The following is a 13,649-nucleotide window of genomic DNA, read 5'->3' on the forward strand; positions in this document are numbered from 1 at the left end:
TTGCAGAAGGGTCATGGAAACTGATTTATCTCTGGCTGAGTGGATTAGCCGTCTCTTTCTAAAAAATCTGACACACAGTTTATGGAGACAAACAGACAGAGTAGCAGAGACAGAGAGACACCAACAAGGACTGAAAGAATGGAAAATTGGTCAAATGAGGAACAGGTAAAATATACAGTAAGCTATCGTAGCTTTCATATATCTTCTTACATGTTCTTGACTCAGTAACATTCTGACACCGTGTGTGTCCGTCTACATGGTCTTGTATATATGCAGAAGGGCTTACAAAAGGGTACAGTATAGCTTCAACCTTGAGTTGCTAGATCTACCCTGATCTCAACACACAAGAAGTAAATCCTGACGGAAGCTGTTACTTAACCTGACTCAACTAAAAAGGACGGGGTGATGGTATTTTACTCTCAAACCAACAACCTGAAAATATACTGGTAGAATCATTGCTTACAGTCAAAACCCGGGGCCATGAAATCAGAGACAAAAATGGCTGAATTAACAGAAACCGGTTAAAATTCAGGTTATATTTAGAATCGGCTGTGGGTACACACATTTATTAGCATGCTCCTAAATAGCCCTGTAGCAAGAATACACAGACAAATCACACTGAAAGATACTCAATATGAACAACTTCCATGAGTTTGGTTCCACATATTATGATATCCTCAGTACTATCAACAGCAATCTCAGTTGCTCTGTATAAAGGCACAATTCATCTAGGTTCTCCTCTGTTTCTTTATATTATCATTATTCTTCCTTGTTTTTGGCACCTAACTACTTGAAAATGAATTAATGTTCAGACACTATTGGAATTACTTTTATTGTTTGCAGAATTAGTACAGAGTTAGAGCGGATGACATCACGTTCAAAATGGGGTTGAGCTGTTAAATTCTTCTTAAAAATGACATTTTGCACAACATGTATGAGCCTCAAAGTGATGTCCAACTGCTCCATTGACTCAAATGTTAACTGAAACCAGAATTTTCAGGAGCAAAACAAAAAAATGTTTTTGATGCCACAAATATATTATACCCCAGAGTTCACTCTCTCACGTTCCAGGCGATAGGAATCCCGCTCTTTGAGTAATATGCTAGAGTTTGAATGATGTCTCTCAGATTCATCTCTATTAAACAAACTGTCTGTCACAGGAGTCACTAAGCACTTACAATCATCATGGCAAACCTGGTGTTATCCAGACTTATGCCATATCTGTAAATAACCTCACTCATACTGCTGTAATTTAGCATTTTCAGACTATAAAAACAGTCAATATCCAGAATTTTACCAGAATACCCCAGCTAACACGTCTTACCCTTTCTTATACCTGGAACTACAGCTTACCATTGATCACTGCAATTACTTGCAGTCTTTAAAATTGCTTGAGTATTAGAGGTGTTAATGGAACCTACGGTAAGTGCACATGGAAAAGTGTTTTATGTATACAATGTCACTTGATCTGTTTGTTTGAGTGCACATGGATAAAGGGTTATTAGAGAGTGGATTATTAAAAGTGTCTATAAACAGCCAGAGAGAGATCTTAATCGTGATGTGAGCCACTATCCAGAACAGTGTGCACCATAAAAACCTCCTATATAAGTCCCCTGTGTTAGTTTAGTAGGTTATGAAGCCAAGTGAGATATCTAAGGCTGATGAGATGCAGGCCACAAAACTGAGTTTAAGAACCCTATTAATGGTTTATATTACTTGATTGTGTGCTTGAACACTGCAGAAGTACTACAGTCATCAAGATGCAAAGTCAGAAAGAAACGGCCTGAATGAAGAGGTGAGTGGGTGAATGAACAGATAAACAGATGGATGGGTGATTCACCAGGTAAATGAATGATGAGTACAGATGAATTATTGGCTGAGTTAACTAATAGAAAGAAGCCTGACACACTGTGTGAGGGAGAGTACTTTCTCAATCCCGTTCTACGTAATCTTACAGTGCTGCTCCTTTTTTCTCCTCCAGAAAAACACTGGGATGTTTGAGGTGCCATGTATCCATGCATTATTAAAGCAGGGCCTCTCAGGGTTATAAATACCCTACAGAAGAGCAGCAACATGCTAGACCTTTCACTTTCTCTCTTGCTGTCCCTGAAACAGTCACTTGTGCAAACTTTAAACAAATGCACCCGTGTAAACACATGGTTGAAGGAGTGCATAAAAAACAACCCCATGTGCATATGCATGTGCAAATGCCTGTGAGCACACCAACAAAAACCTGCATGTGCTGCACATGCATGCAAGCTGCACCTGCCTATCTACAGTAGCAGCACTGGCTCGCGTAAAGCTATTCATGAGCAACAAGCCCTGCTGACAACACTGGCCCCATTACACTGACAAGCCAAAAACATCAGAGAGGAGGATACACACACACACACACACACACACACACACACATGCTAACATAGACAGAGATGGTGAGCAGAGAGGACAGGGAAGGAAAAAGGGAGGAGGGAAAAGAGGACAGGAACACTGCAATAGAAGGAAAACAAAAAAGAAATATTATAGAATTCAGAATAAAAACTCCTTTTGTCTTATCTGTCCATCCATCTATATGCCTGTCTATCTGTTTTTCTATCTTTCTGTCTTTGTCCTCTGTATTTCTTACTTATTAAGGGAGGCAATGGGAGCTTTGTCTGAAACCAGCTCTGAAATGAGCTTTGGTGTGGCTGTAGGGGGGAAACAAATGAATGTGTTTACACAGACAGATATCACCTCCTTCACCATTCTCTTTCAAAAGACACACACACATAAGCAAACAAACACACATATATACACAAATGGAAACCTTACTGAAAACATGTGCAGGTACTTGCAAAGATACATAAAAGACATCCTAAAAGAGCTGTGATTGTGATTAAATTATTATTTGGTTTGTAGTTACTGACCTAAAATATTTCCTCTTACTTTCAATCCATCCATCACAAATGGAACATTTGCCCCAGACACTGGCAATATATCTTAATGAAGCACTGCAGCTGCTCACTGATTTAGCAGATGTGTTGCTGTCTGTTTGGAAGTACATGTGTCTGTGTGTGTGTGTGTGTGTGTGTGTGTGTGTGTGTGTTTAAGCATGTGTGTATACAGTACGTGTATTACCATTGATATGTTAAGGACATGAAAATTGGAAATAATTGGCTCCTGTAGGCTGGAAAGTAATTTGGTGGGTTTTCTCTCTTTATCATCACGCTGCTGTGATTAATATGTGACTTCGTCTCTAGCTTTATTTCTCAAGTCCTTATAAACAAGACACTCACTGTGATTTCTCTGTGTGAATTTAATCATCTCCTCATTTTGGTCTATGAGCATCTGATTACCTGTCTCCTTCTAAACAGCTTTAAGGAATTTTTCTCATGTCCTCACAAATACTATGGATTGCTTGAAAAGCCAGTTGAAGTCTCTGGGCTAAACCACTTCAGTATGGCTAATAAAATGGGATTCTGTATAAATATGTACACTGATCAACTAGACTCATCTGTGATGTCAAACAAATCCACATCTGGAGAGAGCACTGAGAGTCAGAGTTACATGTAGCTGGAGAAGCGCTATGCAAGATGGAGGAAGAAGGCGATGTATCCTCAGACTGTGACAGAAAAACCGAGGAGCAAGGAGTCTGAAAATCAGCATATACAGTGTATCTCAACACTACGCTGGTCCTCAAAGGTCTGCATGCCTTCAATGAGCAAAGCAATTCGTTGCAGTTGTACTTCTCTGGCCATCAGTCCACTGTACAAGTTTTCAAATAACAGACACTAAGTTTACACTAATGGCCGGTGATAGAATTTTTGTCCAACTGTCTTTGTCATCATCATCAACACTTGCATCCTCATTATCTTCTGTGTACAGCAGTATTTCCTACCTGGTTGTAGCTGTGCACAGCTCCTCCAACCTGCCCGCTGCGCTGAGGAGTTGCTGCGGAGATGCTGTCGCTAAGGGCGAGGGTCTGGTTGCTATGGTAGCTGGCAGAGTACTGGAGCGAAGCCTCCGGGGTGGAGTTGAGCTGCAAGGAACTCTGGGAAAGAAGAGCCGGTCCTACCGATAGAGACAGGAGTGGTGTACGGTTGGGTGTGAGGTGGGGGTTGAGTTGAGTTTGTGTGTGTGTTTGCATATAGAGAGAGTGAGAGAGTGAGGAGAGAGAGATTAAGAGTGAGAAAGAGAGGGGGCGTGAAGGGGAAAGATTGAGAGGCGAAGAGTGAAATTGGGGAAGAGAGAGAGTGCAGCAATTTAGAGCAGATAGTGCAGCAGTGCAGCACTCCGTGAGTTGGAGATGGCATACATAATTTATTAGCAGAGGGAAAGAGAAACAGAGGAACAGAGAGAATGGGAGGAGGAGGAGGAGCAGGGAGATGGAGAGGATGGGAGGAGGAGGGCTGAAAAGAAGAAAGTTGTAATAGATGGAACACCTAATAACTTGATTCGTTACCTCCCCAAACATGTTAATTTTTACCTTGTACTGTTGACTTGAGCAAAACTTCACTTAATCCCTTGCGTAAGATATAAGGAAGTTGTGGTTTGGAATGAATCATTACACAGTTTCATTTCGGTTGTTGTTTAGTAAGTTCGGCAGGATATTGGAATATACCTTCATAGACCCCAACAGCTGGAGTACACTCAATTCACCTTCCATACACTTTAACAGCACAAACACCATTACCATTAAGTGTTAACGTGGGGGAGTATATGAAGGAAATCTGCTCTAGTCAACGATGAGTACGACTGTAACAAGACACACCACACACGCACGACAACTTCACCCCCCAGTTTAGAAGCAGCACCATTCCTACCACCTGACACAGTCGCTGCTGTGGCATCAAATAATAATCCCCCTCTGATTCGCATGCTGCGCACATAAAGCTTACATTGATAGGGAATAAGGATATCATAATCATCATATCTTCTACACTGTGTATGGAGTGATGAGGTGAACCAAAGGGAACTGTTACTAACGCCTCAGTAGTCAGTGGTGTTTGTGTGACTGGTTATATAGGTTATCTGTATGTGTGGTTTCAGTGTGTCAGATCAGTCTCAATTTTAATGAATGCGCACAGAAGGATTCACAAATGTGTTTTGGGATTCATATATGAATGACTCTCAATATATAATATATTTTTCAATGCACACAAAAATATCTTTTGTTGTATATAAATGTCAAAAAAATCCACACATAAAAAAAGGTTCACAATTGAATTTCTGATGCAAATGCAACTATTTCTTGTTTTAAATAAATGTAGTAGAAATCTACAAAAGTATGTATTTAAAAGTACTTGCAATTTTCAACCAAAACATATTTGGTTGCATTTGTAAGCAGACTGTTGAACCTGCATTTACAAACTGCTTGTCATGTGGGAACCTCACTGCATTTGTGTGTGGGTTTTTTGTGACTCTCCTGTGTTTTTTTTTTTCCAACAGGGAATTATCTGTAGCCAATCAGATGGCTCCTTCCGTTTCAGACAATTAGGTAAGCGTATATTCAAGGCTATAATTTAATGTCATCACGTAGCATTACAGCTACCCACAGATCAACATCAACATGGAGTCTGGTAGCTGCTCTCCACAGCTCAGTGATAACGTTCCTGTCGTGCATGATTAAATATGTTTGAGTTAGGAATACTAGCTAGTTCATTTTATACAACAATAAATATTTTTGTGTGCATTGGAAAATATTTTTGTGGAGAGAGACATTTATATATAAATCCCAAAATACATTTGTGAATCCTTCTGTGGGCATTCATTAATATTGAGACTGATCTCAATAAAGAGAAGTTAGGTTTGTGACCTGTTCACTCGGCAGTGTATAAATATTCCATTAAGTTGCTATTTATACTCTCTCTCCCTCTCTGTATACACATTTCAAGTACATAATGTGTGTAGTTGCAGTTATGTGGTGTAAGGAAGCTGAAACTAGGATGTCTCTCTGTTTTTTTCAGACTTTCCCAATTTCAAATTTCTAGATTTTGTGAATATGTCCTTATAAAGTCTACAATAAGTGTTTTCAGAGCTCGCTGGCATGTTAGTTTCTTTTTTCACCCAAAATAACAAAGGCCCCTTATTATTCTTCTCCCATATCTATTTACTTGCTCTTGCTGTCTCTCTCCCTCTCTGTCTCTCTTCCCCCAGAATCCCTTTCTCCCTGTAAGTCTGTGCGCTGTGAACCAAGATCAATCCTCTGCTTCTTGCCTTCACAAAAGACTTGTCTTTTCTCATCTCTATTCATCCCTTACTTTTTATGAATTATTAAACAGCACTCAGTGTTACGCAGAATGAGTGGGAGCTCCCAAACTCATCATCACTCAGCCTTGGTGTTTGTTACATTGTGTGCGCTGTGTGACAAAAACTGTATACGATGGTTTCAGTGTTCATATACGTCTGACGTAAAGTGTGTTTGTGCTGGATGGTCAGATGATAGAAAAGTCATTAGGTTGGTTGATGAAAAAAAGTGTATTTATGAGTGTTTGTCTCTCTATGTGTGTATACTGTTTTGTGTATGATTATGTGTGTTGAGTATGAGTGAGAGGGTGAAATGAAAAACACTGTTGCTAGTAGGGCTTTAAGTCCTTTCATGTCTCTACTGAGTCTCATAGAGTCTCCGTTCTCACATGGAAAATATGAATATTTCAGCAGCTCAGTCAAATTATGGGCTTCATATTCTTACTCCATCTATGAAATGTTTACACACACACACACACATCTCACATAAACACACAAGGCTTCTACCCTTTTAAAAAGGTTGGTTTTAAGATGGCACAATACACCAAAGTCCCGCAATAATTGCTTTTAGAAGTAAATTTCATTTCATGACATTAACTTTCTTTAAAGTTTGTGTCTCTCTGAACACTTATTTATGTGTACAAACATTTCTGTGGCTCTGTTGTGACACCTTCTAACTACAGTATCAGCTGAAAGCAAAAAGCCTCTCTGTTTTGTGCCACCTTTCACTGAAGACAGCAACATGTCACTATGCTATGTGTTTACCGCTAAGCTATTTGCAGCGCTACCATTTGGGGGAAAACACACACACAGAAGGCAATGCTGAATTTATCTGCACCCACACATTGTGATGCTTTTGGTACAAGCCCATTTGCAAAATGGGAAAAACAGCTGTGTATGGAGCACCCACAATAAAAGTGCTCACAATGAGAGTGCCATCTATTTGGACTCAGATAAAGTAGGAGTGACAGGGACTCAGGAACATCCAACAAACAAGATAAGAATCAAATTATCTGACATGTCTTCCCACTGTGCCTAAAGATGCAACCTGTTTCTCAAAGACCAGCAACAGCAGTTTTAAGGTAAATATTCCAAACCTGCTTTCTAAATTCTATCCTGTCCAGCTTTTGTGTTATCCTACATAGACAACTCATAATGTATACGCATTATATAAGCAGATGCATGTATATACTGTATATACTATACACTGCATAACTATGTGTTCGTGTGTGCATGCACACATACTACATAGGTGCTCAGCATTGGCCAGCCTATTCTAATAGCCCTAGAAATGACACATTGCAAAACTAATGGTATAATATGTGAGTAAACTCTTCACGTAGAAATGCGCTGAGCAACATGTACAGTGCAAGTTCTTAAAATGCCATCCATTACAGCAATATCAACTATCAAAAAGGTCAGCACACAATATGTGAAATGGGAATGCAGTGATCCAAAACCAATGACCTGCAAAGAAAATGCCAAGCACATTTAGCAGGACCTCATACACAGGCCGCCTCTCAATCATTGTTTCAGTTTATCAGAATAAAAGCACTACAGGATTGTGTGTTTGTCTGTTTATCTGTCTCCACATCAAAAGAGCAATGACAGTTTTATCTGCTCATGGAAAAACTTCTAGTTATGCATTAGGCCTTGAAGTAAGTTGTATTTACTTACTTTAACTATATACTTAATGTCTAATCAGGAACAATATTCTCCCCCGACTCAACTTGCTTAGTGCAAGTAGAAATTAAATCTGAGTGAGAATTCAATACTAACACAGGCTGCAGGCCAGATATCTAATGGCCTACGGGACTAATAAGAGTGCATTTTCTTCTTTCCTTTCACGAAAACAAAATAATTACCAAACAATACACACCATAATCCTTCAGTATTTAAACTAACCACAGGTGTAGTTTTTATTAAGGTTGCCTGGATATTCTTTCCCCCCACAGTCACTCTTTTTAAGGAGAGACTGTGCGTGACAATTAAAAATGAGATTTATATCCCTTTTGAAGCAGTAACAGGCTTGTTTACACCTGCTGAAGTGCCTGTTAGAGTTAGGCAGACCTTGATTTTGATCTATCATGTGTTAACAAAGTTCTAAAGGCAACTAATTTCCCATCTACAAATGAAATCCTTCAAGGACAAATGTGAATAAACATTTAAATTAGAAACTCAAATGAAATTCAGTTTGTATCTTTATTCTCTTAAATTGAAATTGTATTTTGTTTTGGTGGCAGTTCTGCTTTGCTCTGAGTCAAGTCAATAGCATGAAATGGATTGAAATAAATGGAATTTAAATAGATACTTTATATTATTAGGTTGTATCCCCCTTGCACTCCCCAGACACTTACGTTCTCCACTGTCAAGTATTCCTGATTCCTGGAGGGAACGAATGCAGGAATCCACCAACTCCAAACCTGTGGTCAACTCATCCTCGATATCCTTTTGTCCATCCGCTGCAAAGGAGAAAAGAGGATGAGAGACACAGAAAGACAAAAGAAGAAGAGAGAGGGAGAGGAAAGGAAGAGAGGGAAGGAGGCAGAGAGATGAACGAGAGCTCTCTTGGCTGTTACCTCAATCATCTACTCTCACAGTCCGTAAAACCCTACACATTACGACTTGGTTATGAGCTGTAGGACATTTTGATTATATGCTGGAAAGGACCCTGATAAGTCTGCCCTGGGAGCTGCCTGAATGGAAATGAAGTTGTTCAAAAAGTGGAGCCGATTCAAGCTTAAGTGTGCTTAAGTACATTTGGGAATTAGTGTGTATGTAAGCAGCAAAGTGAGAAAAACAGGCAAAGAGTGTATGCTTGGGGTCCTTACATATGCATATTAACAATCATAAAACCCTCAAGATTTTGTCAGTGTTAGTAAGTTTTTGAGTTAAAAAAAAACCTTTAAAAACAGTAATGGCAAATTTGCGGAGTCAGTTCATGCAACAATGCCTTCACATGCATGGCTGAGCAGTATGTGTGTGTGTGTTTGTACAAACAGTCATAGTGAACTTTACCTTGAGTGTTCCAGCGAAACTGCTCATCTGTTGAACTGAAAAAGAAGGATGTAGTTAATAATAAGACTAATAAAAAGAACAACAATAACATGAAACAAAGTTGCAGAATAGAAGCAGCATTTTTAAATCAAAGGCAGATTACAACACAGCTTCCAAAGCGCTTTATAAAATATGAGAACAAGTAGAATATATTGAAACAGAAGATAAAACACTGAGACATGGCACCTTCAGATTCTTATTTATATGGACATTCAGTTACCGCCTTGAAGTAACTGTTCATGTGCGTTGAATGGAGAGTGTCAGTCATTCACAAATGTCTGTATTTTAATATTTTAATATTTGCACAATATGTTAAGTATTCGCTCTACTGCTAATGTCCTAAATCTCTTCATGTTCTATTCTGCTGAATTGTGAAAAAACAAATAACAAAACAAAAGTAAAAGTAAGGTAAAAAATAAAGTGAAACTCCCTCCTAAATGTCATTTCAGTTGTTAGTCAGCCTGGGCCAATTATTTACAAAACTGTAACATTTTACAGAATGAGCTCCTGAGCACTCAGGTAACACTTTTATTCTCAAATGGATGGTGCTGTAGACACATGCAGAACTACATGTGGACACGCACACATTCACGTTGATAGACACACAAACAAGACTTCAATTGATCGGTGATTGATGGGGGGTTGGACAGAGAGAAAAAGACAAAGCGAAGAAGAAGGAAACAGACAGGCAGAAAGAGAAAGTTAGTGACGAGTATTGAGCCGCCTGCTGTGTGATCAATGCAGACACGGACAGACTAACTGATACATATAGACTCTTTCATCTGACTTCATCTACACCATTAGACCGGCTGTCTGGGCTTGTTGGCTTGTGTCTGCGTTTGTCCCATTTAGACTGTTTAGTATTCTCCATACCAGACTTTCTAATTGCATGTCTGTGTGTGTGTGTGTGTGTGTGTGTGTGTGTGTGTGGCTTGGATGACATTGTACAATGTGTGTGTAAAGTGCTTGAGTGCCTTCATGTGTGTACAGGTTTGTTGAGGTTTATGAGAATGAGTGAATACATTTACATGCATTTATCTGTCTATTTGTCTAGTTGGCTGAGATGGCAATTTTTCTAAATAGATTCATAGATTGATTTGATTGGTGGAATAAGTTTGGATTTTAAACACAGTAGCCTATTTCTGGAGCATCATTGTCTTATAATGTATGCAATGGTTAATACTCTGCCATGATGCCAAGCAAGGGGAGAAGTTGTAAAGGAAAAGAGAATCACATAATCATAATATATGCTATGTGGCAATATGGTGGCTATTATCAGCCTAACTATTTAGTCACCATGAAAAAAGACAAAGAAGAAGAGGAAATTACATTTTTTTTCTATTTATGAGTAAGTTTGTTAACTTTGTTACTTGAACATACTTGAAAAAAATTTTGTTCAATGGATTTCTGATATCAGTGAACCTGTTAGACAGTTTGGCCGGCTGCTGTCCTTGCAGAACCTCGTGTCCTGTGCTGCTGACAGGACAGCTGGTTCCAAAGCGTGACGACCATACCAGAGCTCGGAGTTGGTGTGGGCTGAACGGATGGACGCTCCAGTAGTGCTTATGAGCCACTGACATCTCATTTCTGGTGTTCATTTTTTAGTTAGACTGCAGACACTGGAACGCCTCGATCATGGTTCAAACCAAACCAAAACTGTAACCTAAATGTATCCATTTAATTAGTAAACCTTCTTGAAATTACAGAGTCGACAGAGTAAGAGCAACTGTTTAGTATTAAAATTACAGTAAATTAACTGTAAAACTGTGACAGAAGATGGAGGGGAATGTTTGCCCTGTGTGTTTTCTTTCTCTCTGCTGAACATTGTTGAACTGACATTATGATTGCACCCACTCAAGACCCCATCTGGTGACCTTTATTAACAAAAATCATGTCACAAAGTTATTCCATGTGTGGTTTAGATGTTAATAAAAGAAAGCAGCTTTCTACATCGTTATCATATACTCAATATTAACTTTTAGCCTATAGTCAATACTTTTGTGTGTGTCTGACATTTTTGACTGTGTCTGCTTGATTTCTGCTTATCTTGCCCCCAAGATGCAGCTTGTCCTGTCTTTCTTTTTAGTTGAAAGTAATTATTGTGTAATTGCTAATCACTGTGACGCACTAGTGCAGTACTGAAGAGGGGACAAGCATGAATGCAGGAAAAGTCAGATCAGTTATGAATTACCAAAGCAGAAATGTAATCATTAAATCACAGCAATGTGGGAGAAAACCACTTAAATTAAGCAAGTGGCTATGTACTACTTTAGTACTACTACTTTACTACTTTACTTTATTTCAGTGATTTTTGAAACCAAAATGATGCAATAAAAATGAAATGCTTTGTGGAAATAAGTCTATAATAAAGCTAACAGCTCAATGGCCAAATGTCCTGTCTTATATCTTACATCTGTCTGTGCTGGATGTTCATGTTTGTGATGAAGGGACAACATTCAAATGGACACTGTTTAAACATACTTAACAATCACTCTCAAGATGGGTCTGACTTTGACTGATTTAAGTAAAGTTCAATTGAAATCAAAAATTTAAAAGCTTACTAGGCTAATCAAACACTGCCATTGTTGGGGCAGCATCAGCCTGAAGGAAAGAAATGCAGGGTTATGACCAAAAGGTCATTGGTGCAGCATTAAAATAAGGCAATTAATCTGCTTCTCAGTGGTGAATATAATAAAAGTGTGGATCCACTGTGCAGCTTCCTTTTGTGGATTTGTTTGACTGTCTGAATATGAATTAGGATTATGCTCAGCAAATCTTTCCTTGACAGAAAAAGGTTACAATAAATACTCATAAGGCTGACCAGCTAGCTGTTTGTTTGATTTTATTCAGCTTTTTTTGATTCCAGTTTATATTCAGAACTATGCTTTGGGTGATTTAGTCTGCCATAAGTGTCATTTACCATTTTGCATGTTAGCAGCAGCTGATCTGATTCTGGAAGAGTATTACTATGATTGGGGAATTGAGAAACGCTGCATTTTTATACCATGCTGCAAAAAGTACTTAATCATGTCAAACTGTGAATTTGCTGTATTACTAATGTCTTTTGCCTGACTTGCACTGGCATTACACACACAGACACACACAAACAAAGACACCCGCAAAGGAGAATGATAACCAGGTGGTGGAGGAACTGTGCTTTCATATGCCTGCAGGAAATACAAACAGGGTAACGGTAGTAAACATTGTGTCACTGTGTTAAAGTGTTCTCGATTAGAGAGAGAAAGAGACAGACGCGAGGGAGAAAAAGAAAACTTTGCATGAGACACTCTGAGAGCTGATAGACAGGGGAGAGAGATTTAATACACACAGTATTATTCCACAACATTGCACACTCTCGCCTGCAATGCCACAACACCGGTGAGGCAGTGCCTCTCTTTTAACAGTGAGCCTGTATTAAAAAGACATTTTATATTCACTACTCCACTCTCAACCGCCACACAGCTTAAATCAACAGACAGCGTCCTCTACCGTTCCTGATGAAATCCACAAGCATGCATACCCACACACTCTACTTAGCATTCACAAACATATAGCCTGGAAGAAAATATGGTTGCCTCATATGGTCCCAATTTGTGTGTGTTTATGTCTCACGGGAATGTGGAGACTCAAGTCCTTAAAGTATAACGAATGTATTCAGAAATAAGAAAACACAAACAAGCAAACTTTCTGGCAGTATGGTAGCCTTGTGGTAATTTATCCAATTTATATGCCATAAAACACAGTAGAGAGTAGTAATGTGAAACCAGGTAAACATGTAGTTAATGTGTTTAAGGTAGTATGTAGCCATCCAGACAGGAATCCCAGCAGCCACATCCTTCATGACTCATTAGTCCGCAGCTTGGAGAGCATTACTCTGAAAGAGTTACACACTGCCACACAAGGTTCTGCTCAAATCCTCCAGCTGCCTCCCTTCACAGATAGTAGCACTTAAGAACACTAGCCCGTCCTGATAAGGCTGTCAGTGTGGATGTGTGTTTACGCTCAGCAGGCAAGCACATCCACAGTTTGCTCTCACATAACACAAGGATATACACACTACAGGTAAGGCATTCAGCTGCAAATTCTGGACAAGGCAAATTTGAATGCCCTTTCAGTTACTTGTATGTGCATACACACACACACACACACACACACACACACACACACACACACACACACAGAAAAACAGTATGTGTACAAACATTTACATACACAAGCACTAATATGGATACATACTGATAAAAGACAAAAACCCACAAGGTGTCAAATTCACACAAACATTGAAGTGAAGGCGCTTATCTTTGATAATTGCTATCTTGTTGAGTTGCAGAGGAATAAATGGCAGGCTTGGTGTGCAGTCCTGGGCTATT

At 39.1% G+C, this 13,649-nt stretch overlaps 1 protein-coding gene across 1 annotated transcript in view; it reads right to left on the minus strand.

The window, feature by feature from the left end:
* Positions 1 to 13,649, minus strand: part of ctnnd2a (catenin (cadherin-associated protein), delta 2a) — a 198,898-nt gene that overhangs the window by 119,442 nt on the left and 65,807 nt on the right. The window contains exons 3-5 of the mRNA XM_070927742.1: positions 9,241 to 9,275; positions 8,565 to 8,684; positions 3,875 to 4,047 (exon numbers count right to left, since the gene is read on the minus strand). Of these exons, the coding sequence (XP_070783843.1) occupies positions 3,875 to 4,047; positions 8,565 to 8,684; positions 9,241 to 9,275 (328 nt within the window). The remainder of the gene's footprint in view (positions 1 to 3,874; positions 4,048 to 8,564; positions 8,685 to 9,240; positions 9,276 to 13,649) is intronic.

The sequence above is a fragment of the Enoplosus armatus genome, chromosome 21 (assembly GCF_043641665.1).
Source record: "Enoplosus armatus isolate fEnoArm2 chromosome 21, fEnoArm2.hap1, whole genome shotgun sequence".
NCBI classification, from domain to species: Eukaryota; Metazoa; Chordata; class Actinopteri; order Centrarchiformes; family Enoplosidae; genus Enoplosus; species Enoplosus armatus.